At 34.7% G+C, this 22,588-nt stretch overlaps 1 protein-coding gene across 1 annotated transcript in view; it reads right to left on the reverse strand.

Annotated features, from left to right (window-relative positions):
* Positions 1–22,588, reverse strand: part of LOC149417141 (uncharacterized) — a gene marked incomplete at its 3' end in the record, with an annotated part of 51,816 nt that overhangs the window by 26,125 nt on the left and 3,103 nt on the right. The window contains 10 exon segments of the mRNA XM_089640547.1: positions 2,279–2,475; positions 4,151–4,482; positions 4,703–4,826; positions 5,155–5,407; positions 5,828–6,034; positions 8,948–9,193; positions 9,670–9,822; positions 11,158–11,550; positions 13,046–13,198; positions 15,846–16,067. Of these exon segments, the coding sequence (XP_089496673.1) occupies positions 2,279–2,475; positions 4,151–4,482; positions 4,703–4,826; positions 5,155–5,407; positions 5,828–6,034; positions 8,948–9,193; positions 9,670–9,822; positions 11,158–11,550; positions 13,046–13,198; positions 15,846–16,067 (2,280 nt within the window).

A 22,588-nucleotide genomic window follows, 5' to 3' on the forward strand; every position in this document is an offset into this window, starting at 1 on the left:
TCCTATTACTCCTCAACTCCTTACATAAACAGATCCAATTCACACTAGAAGTAGGCATAAATTCGACACTCAACTTTTTAGATCTCACATTATCGATTATTGATAATAAAATTCAGTTTAATATTTTTAGAAAACCTACCTTCACAGACACTACAATCCATAATACGTCTAACCACCCTATTTCCCACAAACATTCGGCATTCCACTCTATGATCCACCGTTTAGTCACTACTCCTTTATCAAATGTTAATTACGCTAATGAGTTAAGTACAATTAAACTAATAGCACTTAATAATGGATATGAAATAGGCCTTATTGATAGAATCCTTACAAAAAAATTAAGATGTATTGCCATAAATAAATACGTCTACAGTAGTCCACCAACTCTCAACAATAATAACTCCAACCAGCAGTGGAGAAGAATTTTGTATATTAATAACCTTTCCTCTACATGTACAGTTAAATTCCCCCCAGAAATTAAACCAGCGTATTATACTAATAATAATCTAGGAAAATTTTTAATTAATGCCAAAGATAAAGAAGATGTTCTTAGCCACTCAGGCGTATATAAAATTAGTTGTAATGATTGCCCAGCATTCTACATAGGGCAAACATCACGCAATATAGAAACTAGAATAAAAGAACACCTAAGATGTCTAACCAGTTCGGGATTTTCAGAATTTGCAGAACATCTAATTAATAAAGATCATACTTTCAACCGTGACACGGGTATTAAAGTCCTTCACAAAAATGAGATAGGTTTACGACTTAACAACTTGGAAGCGTTGGAAATAAAAAAATCAGTCAATTCAAAGGCTGAAATTATCAATAATCAACTAAATTTAACGTTCAGCCCTATAATAAATATGTTTCCTGTTATCCCTAACTCCCCTCCCCCACTTCCCGCCCACAACTGATACTGTCTCTCTCTGTTTTTTATCTCTTTCTCTCTCAACTATTTGTTTATATATATGTGTATTATTCTGTATTTGTTAGTATTTTTATAACTGTCCTGATGATGGTACGGAGGTACCGAAACCGGTAGACGTTAAAAATTTCAATAAAGTGACTGTAAACAAAGTGTTTCCCTTTTTATTATTTAAAATGTCAAGTCACAATGTGTTTGCTTCTTTTGAAAAATTATTTTTTTATTATTAAACTGTAAACATACATTTACAAACATGCTGTAAGAAGTACAGTTTTGAACCATTTTTGTTAACAATCAGACGAAATTCACGCGTTTATGAACTTGATGATTTTTTTTTAATGAAACCTACAAACTTAAGATAAATATAGAAATATAGGTAAATTCATTGGCTTTAAACGACAGTTAACAGATCAGTATTTGGAGATATGATTTTTTTGATGAACACAGGTAAATTCAAATCCACACATATGAAAATCTCCAGCGCTCAATGCATTTTATCGTAAACATCTTGGCGCTCCAGTTGCTAATAAAAACCCCTATGGGAGGAGGTGGATTGTTGTTGTATGGGGTCATTGCCCCAAGTAACATACATTGATAAAAGTGTTGACATTTGCCAAATGAGAATGGGTTGTTTTTATGAATCCTTATCAATAGCAAAGTTCCACAATAACCAGTTAGCTTTTGTTTTTATTTTATTTGAAACATCTTTTGGCACTCCTAGGGGAGGTAAAACTGACTATTGCGTAGCACAGTACGTTAAGACAGGACAACGCACTAGCATGGACCGACGCTTCATTCGGCTAGCCTCATGACTCGTCGGCTCTTTCCGCCCGACGGCCAAAACTCTGTGCGGTATATTTGCTTCTATTCTTACTAAAATTGGCAATGGATCTAAATCAATCTATCTAAATGAAGAAGTTGTAATATATATTCACCGGCCTCAAAACGCTGAGCAACCGGGTAGCGACATAGTTCCCCTGCCTTTACACTGTACAGAACAGACAGGGCCGCTCTTGTGAGGCGACATAATAAATTCCTTTGTGTATGTTTTAATAATAATTGTTAATAACTTGTGTCTCCTCAATACCCACAACCCATTCCTGAACAGAGTTAACTTTTCAAAATTATTACATATTTAAGAACCCTTGACATGAATTTCATGATGAAATTGTTACCACACAGATCATTTGAAACTAAAAAAGAATGAGTGATGTATGCTGGTCAATTAACATAAGGCAACAATTAATTTAATTATTTAACATTCAGTATAAAGTGTTCTCAACACTGTGACAGTCAACACTGTAGATAAAGACCAAATCTGTTGTTTTATAATCTGTGCGGGTGACTTACATCCTTGCTCATGAGGCGCTCCAGCTGTTTCTTTTTGGCCTCCAGCTCAGCCTTAAGCGCCAGCTGGCGACGCTCCACCGGGCCCCCATAGGGCGGGTAGCCCACCACCGTGTTGGAGGAGGTGTTGCCCCCGCTCAGACTATTGGTGCGCTTCTTGTCCTCCGACTTGATGGAGGAGCCACTGGACATACATGTGTCTGGAAATTATTTTTCATTCATTTAAAATACATTCGGTACATACTTAAAGAAATATCTCCATTCTGTCTTGAAAATGTTTTTTAACCCTTTGTACTACTAATATTTTTTATATGGTATACCAGCTACTCCATAGAGTGTAATGTAAAAATATGAGTAAAAATTACAATATCTTTAAAAAATTAGAAAGAAATGTTTTTTGGTAAGGCAGCAAATAAAATGATATAGTTATGTTAAGAAATATATATTTATTATCATATAAGATTGTTAATAAAAGAAAAATTTTCATATTCTAATCTTTATAATTTTTCAACATGTGGTATTTTAGAAATCAGTAGCCCAAATGCATACGTGGCTTGTTAGGACACGTGTCACAGTACTCACTGGTTTCCCGTCTGCCGCCTTTTACTTCCCTTTTCGAGCAGACCACACAGTCCCGCTTGGAACCTTTTCTTAAAATATGGAGGTTCCCATTGGCCTGGTCTCTGATGGAGTGAGAATATTTATTGCCCAGTAAAAATATTCAAATAAAATGAATGTGTTATGTTAAATTGTTATGTATGAAAAACAGAGCAAAAAGCACAACCAATCGTAAATGGGTAATGTATACAGCTGAATAGAATCATGTGTATACCTGTAAAAAGACCCTTTTATTTTTTGACAAGACATTAACTCTACCTATGTTTGTTGTTAGTTTAAGACGATTAGAAGAGTTTTTAATATGTTTTGTATAACAAGTCTGCAGTCTTGGCAAACCCTTCCCCTCATACTACTTCCCACTCCCATTTTATGACAAGACATTAACTCTACCTATATTTGTTGTTAGTTTAAGACGATTAGAAAAGTTTTTAATATGTTTTGTATAAACAAGTCTGCTGTCTTGACAAACTCTTCCCCTTGGTATATAAGTCTTATCTATGGTATTTAAGTCTCCTTCTCTATGGTATTTAAGTTAGAAGATCATTGATAAAAATAAATTAAAAGAGTGCAGTTCCCCATTACTGCACATGAAAAGTTTTAGCCCATCGTCCCACGAGTCAGTAAGCAATCAACATAAACCGAATGCTGCGAACCCTGCGCAGGATCGGATACAAATAATTTGTAAAATTTTGAGAACTGGTAATTGTTAATCTGAAAACAATACTTTCTGTGAGTGGGATTTTGAGCTGGAGCACGGCATATCAAAGGTTAATCCATTTTGTCCGAACCGCCACAATTAAGTTTTTAGATTTTCACGGCCAAAAGCATTTTTGTTGTTTGTTTTTGGGGTGTTATGCCGTGTTGCGCTAACTCCTTCTTTAGCCGACGTTTCGGACAGCGTTGCAGTGTCCATCATCAGGGCAGATCCGGTAGATCCGAAGATGATGATGGACACTGCAACGCTGTCCGAAACGTCGGCTAAAGAAGGAGTTAGCGCAACACGGCATAACACCCCAAAAACAAACAACAAAAATCTTAAGCATTTATTTTTATATTATAAAAATTTATAAAAAAAATTAATTTATATTAAATAAATACAAAAACAAAGAGTTATGTTATTTTTACTACATCAATAAATTCAGTAAAAGTTCTTACAACAATTAATTCAGTTGCTGTGGTCAGTTTCAGTGTAAATAATTTCAGATGGGATGGTTTAAAAGCAATGCAGGTTTCTGTGCTGATAGTAATGATTAGTACCTCTGTTGGTGGCGTGTTTCAGGCGCCTTCTCTCTTCGCTCAGTCCCTGGGCTGCCTGCTTCAGCTCGTGGGTCAACTGCTGGATGACTGCCAGACCAGAACCAACACTGTCACCAGTGCCTGTAGTTTGGTTTTGCTCACTGACATTGGTGCACTTATTGGATCCTGACGATATGCAATTCTGAAGTCTGGACAATCCCAGAGGAGTGTTCTGACTCTTGGAGTTGGCGCCACTGTTCTGGGCCCCCGACTGGCCGTCTTTCATTATTTTAGAAGATGAAGATGAGTCTGTTCTGCAGAGAGGAGCATTGTTCACGGATGATTCAGAAACTCTGGAAAAAAAAAACTCTTTTTAGATGCAGAAGCTGTGCGAGGAGAGACTGGGCCAGTGATGGACTGAGGCCGCCAAAGTAGAGCAAGATAGGGACACCTGAGGTTGTCTTGTCAAAACAATGGTTGCCTGTCTCCACTAGGAAATGTGTGTTTAAATTGTATTTTTATGAAAGAGGTAAACAAAATCTCGGCAGTCACGAGTAATGGATAAATATGTACCTATTTTGATTTCTATTATGGTTTTCTTGAGGAATATGAGGAGTATTGTGAAACACATGTTCTTCATCAAAAGTTGAATTGATTCCGAAATTGTTTTGGATAGAATCCACAGTCCTTAGCATATCTGAAAAAGAATTAAAATTAATTAACCATTAAAAATATAATTCTGTTTTTGAAGTGGAGCATTTAATAGTGAAGCTACGGGATTTTGCCATGTACACATAAAATAAATAAACCATTAATAATACAATTCTGTTTTTGAAGTGGAGCATATAGTAGTGAAGCTACGGCATTTTGCCATGTACACATAAAATTTTAAGAAAACACTTTTTTTTAATTACTTAAGGCTACCACAGATTAACCATAATCTCTATGGACTTCATGCCTTGAACAAGCATTTTTAAACACTAATAGGAATGATTCTACGTCGTGAATTACTTTAATTTACTCACTTTTCAGTCTTTCCAGTTCCACTTTCATCACATTGACGGCGGCCACCTTGTGTCTGATGGTGTTCTCAATTGTGCCCCCCTCCTCCTCGCTGGCTTCGGAGCCCCCCCACCCTCCGCGGCCACCCTCCTGGCTACCCCCCTCCCCACGTCCCCCCTGTCCACCCAGGGCCCCAACGTTGTCTATGGTCTGGGGCATAGAGACGGCGTCAGCCAGTGAAGAAGTCGCCGCGTGAAGATTCTGGATTTTTGCCACCTGCGAACTCTGAAACTAGTTAGAATCGTGTCAGGATAAGAATACAAAATATATCATTACATTTTCTAACAAAAAAGACAAAGATTCCCGAGTAACGAATAACTTGAAAATATTTAGAAAAACTCCTACTACCATCACTATAAGCGGATAATGTTGCTAATGTACTGATGGGGGTATAAACCAAATACAAATAAATATCAGTTATTTTCCAAAATTTAAAATATTGAATTACCAACGAAAGATATTAATTTATTTATAATGAGTCGTGATAACAATGGTCCTGCCGTTAAAAGGTTTGTAACCTTACTTTCCGATACATGCTTTTATTAGAAAAATGGAGGCGTTTCAACGGAAATATCAGCAGTATATGACTTAAATCATTAGTACTCATATGTGAAGAGTATTCTCAAGTGTGCATACCTGGCTCTCCAGATGCTGTCGCCTCATCTGCAGGTCCCGCAGCATGTCAATCTCCGCCTGGTCCGAGGACACCACCGCCACAGCCACCCCGCCTTTACTGCTGCGACCCTCCGAGGGTTCGCGCACAGTGGAGAGAGTTCGCTCATTCAGCTCACGCTCTCGAGAACTCGATGCTCGTTTGCGGGCTCCCTGGTTGTTCCAATTATACTGGGGAAATATATTATAGAATTATAGGGTACTTGTTATATGGACACATCATTCAAATTTAAATAAAAACCTATTTTCTTAACCTAACCTAACCTAACCTAACCTAACCTAACCCAACCCAACCCAACCCAACCCAACCCAACCCAACCCAACCCAACCCAACCCAACCCAACCCAACCCAACCCAACCCAACCCAACCCAACCCAACCCAACCCAACCCAACCCAATCTAACCTAACTGATCTAACTATCTGATTAATTCTTCAGTTTGAATTGAACACAATAATATGGTTCACTGAGCATTCATAAAGTGGTAACGTAGTAACTAATAATAATTTTTGTTAATTTATTTTTGTCCGTCATTCGAAAAAATTCGATTTTTGCGAAAATAAATCATAAAATTTCGTAAGTCTGAATTTGAAAGACAGCCGTGGCGGTAAAATGCCGAAAAATTTATTTTTAATCATCATCCTAATTAGTATTGTTATTTTGTAGATCTGAATCAATTTACACTGGAATGTCATATTTTTAGAAATTATTTAGATTATCTGAGTTTGAAGGGCCGAGAAAATTCGTTTTACGCGGAAAAATTTCGTATTTTTTACAATTTTACACCAAATATCAGAATTTAAAGGGTTTGGTTGCGAAATCTCTATTTACACGGAAATAGAGATTTCGCGATACATACTATAGTATTTTTATGAATTTAAAGGGTGTGAAAATTTGATTTATCAAAAATGTGTGGTATTTTTACGAATTTGCTTTAAATAACTGAGCCGCTGCTGTTTTCGGCTGCGAAAATTCGATTTACACGGAAATAATTCATATTAATACGAATTTACTCGAAAGATACTACCCGAATTTGAAGGGGAGGCTGAGGAAATCGATTTTTGGCGTCTTTTTTAATATGTTTTATAAAATTTCGAATTACATGGGAATTTGTTATTTCGAAATTTGATTTTCTTGTCCCGTGGATTTCGAATTAACGAGGTTCTACTGTAATAGAGAAGATCATTTCGTCTGTCTTTTTGCTGAGCGAAGACCTCAAATCACCCTTGTATTAAAATCAGGAATTTTTTAATAAGCTCCTTCCCACCAAAAGATCAAATTTGATCGTTTAAAAAAATTAATGTCATAATTAATGTAATGGTTCCCTGAATCCCATAACCGTATACCTGTTGATTCCTTGTTGCTTTTTACACAAGGAACATTACTATCCTGTTCAAAACCTTCTTCGGAATACTTTTGGATGTTTTGAATGCTCTTCATTATCATAATTAATGTTATTTTTTTTATATTATAGAAACAAACAGTACATGATTTACAGAGATGAAACAATATACAGGAATAAGATACTTCATGTTGAGTACCTATGATATGTTTCCTTGTAATGTTTGATAAGTGGTATGTTTATTCCTTAATTACCAGCTGACGTGTGTAGTATATAGGAGTGTGTGTAATGTATGTGTGAGTGTTTGTGTGTGTGTGTGTGTGTGTGTGTGTGTGTGTGTGTGTGTGTGTGTGTGTGTGTGTGTCTGTATGTATGCGCATTGAACAGTTTAAATTATCGACATGATGCCACATTTGAATTTGGGCAGTGAATCCGAAACAATGTCAATGTTAGAGTTTAGACAAATATTATTTAGAGTGTGAAGAGCTCGGTTAATTGGCGAATTAGATGCTGCATTTGTTTTATAATTAAGCGTGTGGAATAGCACTGTATGTCGTGTACGTCTCAAAGGTATGTTGAAGTTAATAAGGGACAGAAGTTCGGTACAGTCGATGTCATTGTTTATAAATTTGTGTATAAATTTTGAGTCGGCTACCACTCGTCTTTGCTGCAAAGTTTCAGATGTACACTCAAAGTTATTGTTGAATTTGTAGGTACATAATATATTTATACGACCTATTAACGATATAGTCAATGTGCTTATTATATATAAGTTTGCTATCAAGGTAAACGCCGAGGTCTTTACATTCCGTTTTAGAGATGACAGGTTCATTGTTGAGTGAATATGAGTACTTAATTACGTGTTTATTTCTGGTGAATGTCATAGTGTGATATTTAGAAACATTGATATCTAGACACTTTGTAACGCTTCGCAGTCCGAAAGAGATCGAATAACTTTGAATATTTTCATGTCATCGGCATATAGTTCAATGTAATTTATATAAATGTTGAACATTAGCGGACCTAGGTAGGACCCTTGGGGGACACCAGATTTTACCTCGATAGATTTTGAGAAGACACCGTTGATTAAGATTACCTGATTACGGTTACTAATGTAAGATTTAATCCATCTAAGCAGGTCACTGTGTATACCAAGTAGGACGAGCTTTTTTAAAAGAATTGAGTGTATTACGCGATCGAAAGCCTCAGAGAAGTCTGTATACATAGTATCAACTTGCTGTTGTTCGAGCGTTGTTTTGAGATGACTGGGACAAGTCAATCAAGACAAAAAAAACTCACTGTCAGAGAGTTTTGGAAAGATTACTTTCACATCGTTACTTGTCTCAAGATGATTGACAAGGCGTGGGAAGGGGTTACCAAGAGGACCCTCACTTCGGCTTGGATGAAACTTTGGCCAGGAGGTGGCAAATTTATTCAATTATAATGCTATGTCACATTTTCACCAAAGTTTGAAGCGTCGGCAAAAACAATGGTAAATTATTTATGTTGAATATTAATACGATTTTTTTAATTGTTTTTGCAAATCGACATTGAATTCCAGGTTGCTCCTTAACAATTTATAAGTATGTAGTTTTATTTGAATAAACATAAAAACAAAGAAAATTGAGTATTTTTTGCCGTGGAATGCATTATCGTATTTTACATAGATTTTTATGGGAAAAATTTCATATTAAATAGTAGGAAATTTGTGATCATCTAGCTTTAAAATGAAATAATGGTTACATTATTGTTGTGCTGATTTCCATCGGTCACGTGAGGCAGCGTGGTTGCCACTCCGATCTGGTTAGAGCCGTAAACCCTGGCAGCCTGACCTTGATGGGCTAGGGGCTGGTGATGGTAGTTGGAAGGTCCCGAGGAGCCCTGGTGCTGTTGATGCTCGTGCAGGTCACCCCCCGAGGACCCCGCGTGATGCTCCTGATGGCCGTTGCGGGAGAGATGCATCTCAGCAAGTTGCTCCTTAGCATCGGCCTGGAAGGATAAATTCATTGTAATTAAACGTAGAATAAAGAAGAACATAATAAATGCTGTGTAATTACAGGGGGGGGGTGGTACATAAAAAACAAAAAAAAATGCTCACAACCTGATTAGCTGTTGGGACAGAGAGCTGGATAAGTTGTAAGTTCAATATTGTTGATTTTTATGAGAAAAAAAAAGTGTTTTATGTATAGTGATATGCAATAAATAAATAAATACAGCGTATGAGCCAATAATTTCAAAATACGTTTTTTTTGGCATTTTTAGTTGAACAGCACAAGCCGCATTGATTGGTGCTTTCAATTTTTTAAATTGACCAATAGGCTGCTTGTACTCTTAAAGTCAAAACACAAATGAACCATCCCCAGTACATAAGCAAGCAAGAGCGCAAATATCCCAAGATAGTATTTTTCCTGCCTGAAAATTTTTTTACAGTATTATACTTACACGAAATATATAAGAACACATACCTGATACTTAAGCAGTCTCTTCTGCTCTTGTAAAGCAGCTGCCAGCCGCAGTTGCGATATCTCCATGTTCGCCTTTAGTTCGTTCTGCCACAGGTCATTGTCGCTGTACGCCGACACGCTGCTCTGAGCGGAGGGGGGGCGAGGGATAGCCTCCTATAAGGCATGCAACGTCAGGGTTACCACAAATATAATTATCACAATAAAGGGGTCAACACTGATTCCAGTTTGATAGGAAGAAAGGATAGGGTTTCACAACATTGAACATGTCCCAACACAAACAAAATACATCAACACCGTCTCTGAATTTCTTGCATCTCTCTGCGAATTATAAATCTGAACTAATTAAAGTACTATATATTTAAAACTGAGACTGTACATTGCATTGTTTGTCGAACATGGCACCAAACTTATATCAAAAATACATTCAATGTTTTATCTTGCGTGTTATTTGAGTATGTTAAAAAGATTTAATCCAATCCAATCATACAATCAGGTCATCACACAATTGGTGACACGAAAACACACATCTTGTGTAAAACCAACATTATTTGTATATACACTTTCAAAAAGAGGCCAAAACGTTAGGTTTGCAAGACATCAAGGTTAAGAAAACAATTATACACAAATATTTTAGAATAAAACAGCTGACAAGAACATCTTTGCTTTGTTGAACATGTCAGCCTGCATTGGTATAGCAATGAAATTATCAAACATTTCAGTAATGCAGAAGTGATATCTATTAAGCGTTGATAATGATAAGAAAATCAAATTACATTTGTTATTTCAAATAATATCAATTTGTTTTTAGTATCTATGACAATAATATAGCACATTATATACCAACTGTAAAAGGGCAGAAGGGAATATGTAACACTTTTTATAAAGAGAATAAGGATTATAATATGTTAATTAATCTGTTAAAATCGAATGGACTCTTAACTTAAGATATTCGGCTTGTTCTCTCTTCATTGCATTATAAATAAGTCATAAACAAATTGGTAGGTGTCCTTGCTCTTTTGTTGTTAAATGCACCTTGAAAATGATTTCTAGCATTTAAATGTCACCCGGCACATCCAGTTACATCTACCTTGATAAGATTTTAAAATTAAGGTGAAATTAAATATTTTTTTAATTTATCACTATCACTTATATAATGCGTATTTCCTTTTGTCAGAATACCAAGAAGGTGATTTACGTGAGGCTACTTTCCTTCTGACTTTTCAGTCAATATTGTTGGTCATTGAAGAACAATTATTTTTTGTGCTAACAACGGTTACGGTTAAAGATCAACATACCTCTAACTTGAATTAGTGAATCTAAAAACACCTACAAATGAAACCTTAACTATCCAAAAGTAATGTTTGCGCATTTATAAGGGTTATTGTATCATTGTATCATGCAAAAACACAGCAACCAAACAGCAAAACAAATCAAACATCGGTAGCGGGAATTGTCCAAGCTTTGAGTACAGCTCCATCAATAATTCACCTGGTCTTTCAAGCTAGATTCACTGGCTTCCGTTACATCGGTGATAGTCACACTATCGTTGGACCTCACAGGAGTCCAATCCTTCAGAATGGACACTTCAGAATCTTGATTTTGAGAAGACTCCGAAGTCTTTGCTGTTTCAGGTTCGTGGCATACAGCCTTAGTCTCCAGGATGCCTTCATCTTCATCGTCTGACCATTTATCACCATATGCTGTTAGTATGTCTTCCAGCTTTTTCTCGCTGTCTTTGAGGTGGCTCAGGGTTGCCATCAGGTCTGCGACGTCGCTGTCGACCTCTTCCCTTTCACCTCTTTCAGGCTCCTGGCAAACACTCCCAACCGTCCCCATTAGCAAATCGTTACAGCGCCTCAACGAGATCAGTCTTGTTCGTAACTGTACAACATCAAATTTATTTCACGACGTACATTATTCAACTGGTTGAAGTAAGGAAGTTGTTTAATTCTATAGATAACATTATAATAACATGATAATATTTCCTATTACAGTAGAACCCCGTTAATTCGAAATCCAGGAGACTTAATGAATTTTCATGTAATTTGAAATTTTAAGAAAACAAAAAAAGTGGCGAAAACCAAGTTTCGCGGCCGTCTCTTTAAATTCGGAATAGGTTCTTTGGTGTAAATTCGTAATAATACGACTTATTCCCGTGTAAATCGAATATTCGCAACTGATTTCCGTCGCGGTCGGCCCTTCAAGTTCAGTTATTCAAAGTAAATTCATACTAAAACGAAATATATCCAGTTTTTCGCAGATTCAAATTTTCAAAGTAAAATCGTAAAAATACAATATATTTGATCATAAATCGAAATTTAAAAAAAAGTCGTACTTCGAATTTAAAAAACATTATGTATTAAAATAATTTTCTGGCGAAAATTTCAATTACGCATTTTTTCGAATCACTGGGGTTCGAATTATCGGGGTTAGGTAGTGATAAGAATACAATAACTTGGGTCAGGTTAGTAATATAATATAATAACAATTTTGGTAGCCATAGCTCTAGTATTTCAGTAGTTGGCTTTTTATGCTTATTTTATATTTATATTGAGAAGTTGTGAATGATGAATACATGGAGCAGGCGAAAGGGTTTGTGTATTTGGAGAGAAGAAGTGGAAAGGCTGATAGTGATAATGAAAGAAGGGTAAGAGTAGGTACATAACTCCATTAATAGAGGACTGAACAACAATGGAGTGTGGGTACCTACCCTGATGTATGGCAGTGAGGCATGGAACTGGCAGAGGTGTATGTGTGGTAAAACCACGTATGATAGTGTGAGAAATGAGTAAGATTAAGAAAGGGACATTCAGATGGTTTGGGCTAGTGATGCAACAGAGCTCTGCTTCCGCTTCTGCAGAAGTTCCGCAAGTTTTTCACTTCCGCTTCCGCTTCCACTAAGATTTACTTTTGACATCTGTTTCCGTTTCTGCTTCCGTTCAGACACTTCCGTTGCATCACTAGTTTGGGCATGTAGAGGGAATAAACGAAGAAAGGAGTGTAAGGAGAATATATGACTCAAATGTGAATGGTAGAAGAAGTCAGGGACGCCCAGATACTTGAGTTGGGCCATGTCAAGAGTCAGAATAATAGAAGAGAAAGAATGTGAATGGGGCAAGGAGTGTGTGCCAAGACCGAGTTGTTTGGCGGTCCTTCCTCTCTGCCTCCCTTGCAGAGAAACAGTGTGATGGTTAGTTAGTTAGATAACCCAATCCGACTCATAACATTCTTGAGAATTCATGGCAAGATATGGCACTGGCGCATCTCTTCAAAGTAATACTTTAAGTTTGAATAAAGCCCCCCTGCACGCTACTATAAGTTTGTTGGGCAATCTGCACGGATGAGCTTCAGTAAATCTGATGGGGGAATGGCTCACCTCATCCTCCGAGTTCCTCATGCTGTCCACGAGGGTGGAGGTGACACGGATGTACTCTCGGATCTGTCCGAGACGCTGCTCCACACGAGCCGTGTCAGGGCAGGCGGCCACCATGCTGTCTCCGGTGGAACGCGCAGCCTCCGTCCGCGGGAGCTGATCATGGAAAACATCTCGTTGAAAATATCGATTCCATCAAAAAACAGAAAAGTTAGGAGAAGTGAAAAAAAAATACCTAACTAAACTAATTTAACCCCTAACCTATTTTTTTTTTTTTTTTAAAGAAAGACAAACATTCCCGGGTTACGAATAACCCAACAATGTTTGAAAATCTCCTACTACCACCACAGAAAGCCGAAAATGTTGCTTGTGTTGTGATGGAGGACTTAGCCAGCCGAGGAATCGAACACGCGACGCTCGGGTGAGACCCAAGCGCTATGCCCACTCAACCACTGACCGGTCATTTTATCTGTTCTGTTCATATTCTGTTTGTTCTGTTCTATTATTTTATCTGTTCTGTTTTGCCATCGTTCTGTTTTATCCGGTTCCCGAAAATATTGCAGAAAGAACTCATTATCATTGGAATTGTTGACAATTTGATTTTATTAGTTGTGGCAATCCAATTATTTTGGAAATCTGCCGACTTAAATTGGTATCATACAATTTTAATATTAATTCTATGCAAATAACATTAATAAATACACATCGTCACTATGGTTTGACAAGGTTCTAACTGACAATTTGGACCAAAATAACCTTTGAATGGGAAACCGTTTCTTTAGCTCATATCTATGTCCAAAAGTAATTCTGTTGAGTATTAACAAAGTTAGTAATGTGCCAGAGTTCTAATATCAGACTTTTATTTTTAATTTATTTTGACAAAGATCTGTTCTCCAACTTTCTGACATCATCTTTAAGAAATATAACGGGCAATATGTCAGATGCCTGAAGGGTTAATAATAATGAAAATAAAGACACAACAAAACTTTGAAACAAACCATTTTGTTTCTAACTGTGAGTTAGGAACAAAATGTCAGTTGAACAAGGATCAAAAAGGACGTTATAACCTTGTAAAATTATATACGAGGGTGATCTGAAAAGTTTCCGACCTCAACGCAAAGATGGCGGTACTCGTCAATAAAAGTTAGTGAATGTAGTTGTGCATCTTTTGACAGTTACTCACCAAAGTTTCGGCCATTTTGGACGTGCAGTTTTTAGTTTACAGTCGTTTGAGTGAGTCGATGTGTGTGTTTTCGTGAAAATGGAAAAAATTGAGTATAAAGCTGTTATTAAATTTTTGTTTTTGAAGGCAATACGCCTACGCAAATCAAAGATGAGTTGGACTCTGTGTATGGGGACATCATTTACCACAGTGAAATTTTAGTAAGCTGAATTTAAAAGTGGCCGTAAGAGCATGGGAGACGATGAACGTTCAGGACGTCCAAAAACTGCAACTACTAACGATAACATTGCTAAACTTCACCAAATAGTGTTAGACAACCGCCGAATTAAAGTGAGAGAGATAGCAGAGGTTATGAAAATGTCCAAAGAACATGTCTGTCACATATTAAATCAAGATTTAGACATGAGAAAGCTGTACAGAAAGCTGTTGGGTGCCGAGTTTGTTCACGTTAGACCAAAAACGTGTTCGAATGAACATTTCCAACGCTCTGTTGGCGCAGTTTAGGCGCAATAAATCCGAGTTTTGGTGCCGATTAATTACTGTAGATGAAACTTGGATACACCATTATACGCCAGATGAGGAGGCAATCACCTTTGTGAACAATTATTTTGCAGAGAAAAACGCCGACTACTATTTGGACGGGTTAGAGAGATAGGAGAATCGCTGGGAGAAGTGTGTAGAGTTACAAGGAGACCATGTAGAAAAATAAAGAAAAAAATTCTTGTTTCATTGTTAGGTCGGAAACTTTTCAGACCACCCTCGTATTGTGTCCTTGCTGGTCGAACTTGGTTCTAACTTCACAAGTAGGTATGTTCAAGAATAAAAATATACATCCAATTTGTACATTTATTTTCTTTGTTTGTAGTGAAGAACTAAAATACTATTAACACATTAGATCAAACCATAAATTTAGCAATTGTTATGAGAAATTGACATTGTAATGTTTGGAACCCCATAACTCAGAATAAGGTAATGTTCAGTTACAACCTTGTCAAATTAAAGTGATGATATACAGTAGAACCTCTCATAATGAGCTTCATTCGTTCGTTATGTGAAACACTCATTAAACCAAACAATTTTTCCCATATAAATCAACTAGCTGACATGTAGTCGGTGATGCTCGACTTTTCTCTACTTTCAATAAATAAAATATCCTTGTATTATATATATAAACCTTCCGGAAGAAATTCTCTAAAACTCTAAATGATACTAAAAACCCTATCACACTCCGTTGCATAGTTTAGAAGGACTAAGCTCACAAACAGAGAAGCGGATAGTGACTTTGTTTATACTATTTAGAGATGTAAAATACTATAATGCATTCCATGCCAAAAATACCCAATTTTTTTTACATTTATTTAAATAATTACGTTGCAACAGTTTCCCATGCTTTTAGCATTTCTCTTATTGCGCCAGAAAACTGTTGCTCTGCTACTTCCTCCTCCTCCACTAACAAACTCACCTCCATAACTTCTTGGTGTGAAACCAATGCAACTCCATAAGCTCTTCTGTGGTCAGCTCTTGAGTGTGCTCTTCCACAAGCTCATCAATATCATTGTTATCCACCACATTTGACAACGCTCTTTGTCTAAATTTTCACAAAAAGTTAAAATATTATACCATGTTATGTTCCTGTTGATTCTGCACCATATTCTCATTGCCGTGTGTCTGGCCGTTGCCGCCATTCTGGTAGACAGAATCATGGGGATCGTGGGCGGTGTTGGTGGGCTTTGGGCCGCCGCCGGCCGGGTGGGGACACACGGGGGCTGTGTTACTGTAGGAGCCCTCGCGGCTCGACGAGGAGCCCCGCACGTTGTTCCTCGCGCCCGAACCCGAACTATTCTGAATGACGAAATATACAATTTAGACTATAATTAATATAAGATAAAATATTTATTTGTAAATGTCTTGTAATTTAATAATTATCATCCATTTGTTGGCTATTTGATGGCCTCTGTGGTTGAGTGGATACGAAGTAAATTCATTCAAATTAACTTATTTAGGGTTATTTCATAATAATTTATTAATTTAAAAATAATACATAGTATGTTAGCGGCACGTTCCAAGGCGGTAGATACTTTCAGTATCTCCCTGGAATTAAGGTACTTCCCCACCTTCCTCTTCCCATCTCCTTCATCTTCCCACTACCTTCAGCATCACAACATAACTCAATTGGGGATACCATAGTCTCACTGGCTCCAGACGGTTGGGAGGAGTTTATTATTGTGACTTGTGAAAGTTGTTTCAGAGTTCAAAGCCTATATCAAACTGTATCAAAAAGGGCTAAATGTATTTTAGTTTCTTAAATCCTTTAACCCTTGGTGTACGCAAGCTAATTGCGGCGCTGTCTATAGTGCTTCAATAAAATAAGAATTTATGAATATTTATATTACGTACATAAAGAGAAATAGACATGGATAACCTAGTATTATTATACAGAGCTATTGTTTATGAAAGTTGTGTTTATTAAAAAGTACACAATCCAGGATTCAAATTCGAGTCTGCGCACACCAAGGATTAATATTTATTTATTTATTATTCATTGGCGCCCTATCAGGCTTTTACAAAGGAAATTGACAATTTATGTGTGTAAGTGTAACATAATACATGAATAATAGCTAACTATATACATAAGTTACTAACTCAGTCTAGTTTCTGCTGCCGTGCAGCTCGCACGGACAGAAATTTCGATAAACTCAGTAACCACAAACCACAGTGATACCCAGTTTAACATATTGTTGTTGCAAAAATAAAGCAGGCTGGCTGCGTTTAGTCACCAGACAGCCCGCAAAAAAATAACTCATTATGGACCGAAGTGTCCAATCATTAATTGACTCAATTAAAATTGAAATTGGAAAATGCTCATCTGTCAAAGAGGCAAAACAAAGAAGTAACATAGAACAAGATATACACCAGCTAGAGGAAATATGGTGCAAGGAAAAACTTCAACTACAAGAAAAAATAATTGAGCTACAAAATAAACTTATATTAAATGAAGAAAAACATTCAGAAAAAATTGAAAATTATTTAAGGAAAAAAAGGAATCAATTAATACAACGTACAACAAGTCAACCCTCTCAATACCTATACCAGAGGCCAAATACTCATTAATAATTGCAAGTGAAAATACTAATACAACTTCTGATGATATTCGAGACATGATAGTTAAAAAAATTAAAACATCGCATTTGGGGATTGCAGTAAATGGAGTACAAAAAGCATCAAATAAGAAACTAATCATCTCTTGCCCCAAAAATGATCACGCAAAAAAACTAACAGAAGAAATAAATATAGTCTTCAAAAATAATTTGATCGCGAAAGAATTAGAAAAAAAAAATCCTAAACTATTCATCAGAAACCTACCTATCGACCTATCAGAAGAAGAAATAATAGAATCATTAAAAACCCAAAATGATGGAATTAAAATCATCATGGATGAAAATCCGAAAAACTCAGTAAAATTAGTAAAAATGCTTAAACCAAAAGGACAAAACAATCTTACAAACTATATAGTCGAAACAAGTGGAAAACTTAGGAAATATCTCATTTCTAAAGAGAAAATTAATATTGGATACCACAGAGTGCGGGTGGAGGATGCTAATCCAATAATGCAATGCTTCCATTGCCTGAGATTTGGAAATTCAGCTGTCAACTGTTTTAATAAGGACAAGAATGCTTCGTGCCTGCACTGCGCCATGGACCATCCTTGGAAAGACTGTCCCAATAAAAACAAAGAAGAGAAATGCAAAAATTGTGATTTCCAAAACAACACTTTCAAGTCAACAAACGATACAAATCATAAAGCAAATAGCAAAAATTGTATGTATTTAAAAAAAATGATGACTATTGCCCAAGGGCGTATAAATTATGAATAGGTATGTACCTACTTTAACATTCTTAATAACTAACTTTAAAATTCTTAACGAGATTAAAAACTCAATACCAAAATTTATATTTTTGTTTCAAATACGCTTGTTTTCTGACTTTTCACACTTTTCTGACTTTTCGCACAATTTAGCTATTAATACTAAAACTTTAAAACAATTGAGAAACATTTCAATGTTATTAATCTACCATCGAAGAGATAACGATTTATCAGTAATATCCAAAAAATATTTAATTAACTATTTCTGTAAAATTTTAAGACAAAAACAAAGCATTAAAATATTAGCCTACTCTCAAAGTGTTAATGTTTGTAAAATATTATTTATACAAAACAAAATTAATATACTACATAGTATGTATCATCTTTATAATATCATCACTAGTAATATAATGCTAAGTTGTTCAATATTGTCACCAAATCTATTTCAAGTCAACCTTGATATTATCCGTGAACATATGCTGCTAATTTATAGTTTGTCATCAAAATCAAATTCATTTTTGACAATTAGTTATAACAATATTATTTCCTTATTTCTTTAAAAATGAATAATTTCTTCACTGAGGAATTAGATAAAACGCTTAATATTTCGGAATATATTTGTCATACTTTAAAAGATTGTAATAAAATCGTGGATAAAATAACAAATTCATTCTCTGTACTCCATTTAAATATCAGATCAATGAAACAAAATTTCAATGAATTTTTACTCTCAATTAATTTACTAAATCATAAACCGGACGTTATAGTTTTAACTGAAGCATTCACCAACGTATACAATAAATTTTGCATACCAGAATATACCTACTTCGCAACATCTTGTGCTATTAATAGAAATAGTGGTATTGTTGTATTTGTTAAATTTTGCCATTCAAACATCGCAGTGGAAGAAGTACCTATGCAGCGAGTTAATTGCTTAGATATTAATCTAAATGTAAATAAAATGTGTTTTAATATTATTGCAATTTACCGAACACACGGATCAAACGAGTACACATTTATGGATGAATTGAGAAGCATTATCTTATCAAAAAAAAATAAACAGAACATAACAATAATCGGCGATTTCAACATAGATGTTTCAAACGAAAATAGTAACAGAATAAAAACTGAATTTATCAATTATATGACGGAAATGAATTTCATATTGTGTATAAATTTTTTTTTTTTTTTTTTTTAATTTTAGCGACTATATAAGATAATTGTTACATACAAAATATAATGGTGAAATTAAGTATAAAATATTGTATTTCTTAGTCCTCCTCACTAGGGGGTCCTGTGCCGAGGCGGACTAAAGTTATTTAAATATGGTTTATTTGTCTTCTATGTCGTTTTTAGTGTCTTCTATGTCGTTTTTAGTGTCTTCTATATCGTTTTTAGTGTTTTCATTAGGGTTTCTTCATTGACCTCTTTCAGCCATATTTTTATTAATGATTTGTATTCATTAGGATTTTTTATTAGTTTTATGTCTTGGGGAAGGATGTTATGGAGTTTTGTTGCAAAGTATGTATAGTTTCTTTGTCCGAATGTGGTTTTATAACTTGGAATATTTTTTATATCATTTTTGTTCGATCTAGTGTTATGCATACACAGTCTAGTAGAGGATTTGTTATTTTTGAAGAGCTTCAATAATATATTTTTGGCATATATTTGCTGTACATTTGGTACGTCAAAGGAATTGAATATTTCAATTGAAGGCGTTCTAATTGGTACTTTCAATATGGTCTTTATGATTCCTTTTTGAATCGTATTCAGGTTGTGTAGGTACGTATGTGTAGCAGATCCCCATCCTATGATTCCATATTCAATTCGAGAATGACATAATAAATATACTAGAGAAATTACGGGTCAACGTCCATCTTGTATCGATCACATATGGAGTAACACTAAAGATACCGACAAATTACACACGATAATATTAAAAAATAATATTACTGATCATCACACTTGCATCTATATACAAAAACTTAATATTAATAATCATATTGATTTAAAATGCAATACTTTTACAAAAAATTCACTAAACCATCATAAATTAAACCTAAAAATAAAAACAGAAACATGGCGTTCCGTATTAGAATCAACATGTGCTGAAACATGCGCAAATATTTTTGATAATATACTATGCAATTATATTACAGCATCAACAGATATTAAAACCATAAAAATTAAATCAAAATTCAAAAAAATAAAACCATGGATTTCACATGGCTTAATCGTGTCTATTAGAAAAAAAGAAGAGTTATATCGCTTGACAAAGAAATTTCATTTAGATAAAAAAATATACACAGATTATAAAAAATTTAGGAACAAATTAACCTGTTTACTAAAAACAACTAAAGAGAACTTTTACAAAAATGAAATTTATGTGGCTAAACAAAATGTAAAACATATATGGAAAACAATAAATGAAATAAATAGTAGAAAAAACAAAAAAACTCAAATTAAAAAAATTAATATCGGAAAAAATTCTATTAATGCCCTAATGGAACCGACAAAATGTGCTAATGCCTTCAATAAATATTTCGCTAACGTCGGACAAAATTTAGCTACACGAATCGATGAAAATTATAAAATAGATAATTTCGAAAAGGACTGTCACAAACAAAATAATCTGTCAGTTTTCAAACCGGTAACAACAGATGACATAAAAAATATTATTAGTGAATTAAAAGGTGCATCTGCACCAGGGTTTGATGGAGTCACAGTAGAAATATTGAAAAATTATAATGAATTATTAAGCATTCCAATTACACACATTATAAATATTAGTTTAAATAGTGGAATATTCCCCTCCGTTTATAAAAAATCTATTGTAACACCCGTTTTTAAATCTGGCAGCCCTGAAGAAATATCAAATTATCGACCCATATCTGTTGTCTCAAACATTGCAAAAATTTTCGAAAAGATCGTAAAAAAGCAACTTTTATACTATATTGAAAACAATAAAATAATTAGTCCTAGCCAATTTGGATTTAGAGAGAAACTAGGCACTCATGATGCCATTGCAGAACTAACTTCAACTATATACCGTGCATTAGATAAAAAAAATAAATGCCTTGGCATTTTCATTGATTTACGTAAGGCTTTTGATAGTATCTCCCATACAAAACTAATTAATAAATTAAATGATATCGGTATTATTGGTAAGGTAAGGTATTGGCTGCAAAGCCATCTAAGAAAAAAAGTAAAAGAAACCAAAAAGTAAAATTAAATAACTCACTTAGCGTAGATGAAACTTTAGAATTTGGAATTCCCCAAGGGACTGTTATTGGACCAATTTTATTTATAATTTACGTTAACCATATGTTTAAATTATCACTTAATGGTAAACTTATATCCTTTGCTGACGACACTGCAATAATTATCGAAAAAAAGACATGGATCGAAATTACCAATGCAGCGAATCAGGATATGAAGGTTATAAAAAATTGGTTCGATGGCAATTTATTATCACTTAACACAGAAAAAACATATTGTATTCCTTTCACTCTACAAGAAGATGTGCCAAATAACCTAATTAACATAACAATTCATTCTAAAAATTGTGTAAATGACGGTACATGTAATACGGACTGCGCGAAACTAAATCATAAATCCAATATAAAATATCTTGGTATCTAGATAAAAATGTTAAATGGAAAGACCATATTAATCTCACTGTTGAAAGAATAAGAAAACTTATCTATATTTTCTATAATATACAAAATATTTTAAATAAGAAAACTATCAAAATTGTTTATTATGCATTAATTCAGTCCTTATTGCAGTACGGGATTATTGGGTGGGGAGGGGCTTTTAAGGCTTCTTTACAGCCAATAATTACAATTCAAAGAATAATTATAAAAATCATCCTTAGAAAACCATATGACTCCCTACTTTAGAGATATTTCAGGAATTCAATGTACCATCTATAACAGAATTGTATAAGAGAATCGCTTTATATCAAATTTATAAAGAATATTTTATTTATAAAATGCACCCCTCAGATAGCATAAGCAATAGATTCAAAACTAATGGCTTAATAGCCATTCCTATGCTTAGAACGACCACGGCTCAGCACCACTATTCATATTTAGGTGTGAGATGGTACAATATATTATTGTCCAAAAATAAAATTAGTGTAACCGAAACTGTGAATTATGAACAATTCAAAAAGTTAATTAAGTCCCTCAAATTGGATAATGATATATTGTACCCCTAATTTTCTTACACTTACTCAATCTGTAAAAAATATATATTAATTTGATTGTCTTTAAAAAAAAACTATTTTTCAAAAATTTTCTTGATATATTGTACCCTTAATTTCCTCACGCTTACTTAATCTGTAAAAAGATGTATTATTTTAATTATCTTTAAAAAAACAATTTTCTAATTTGTGTACCCATGTTAATATTATGTTTGTATTTATTTCAAAAGTTTTTGATTATTGTTTAAAAAATCATTAGAACTAAATGTAAAGACTCCTCCCATAAACACG

Source organism: Hesperophylax consimilis, chromosome 15 (genome assembly GCF_061612785.1).
Source record: "Hesperophylax consimilis isolate HC1 chromosome 15, BYU_Hcon_1.0, whole genome shotgun sequence".
Lineage (NCBI taxonomy): Eukaryota > Metazoa > Arthropoda > Insecta > Trichoptera > Limnephilidae > Hesperophylax > Hesperophylax consimilis.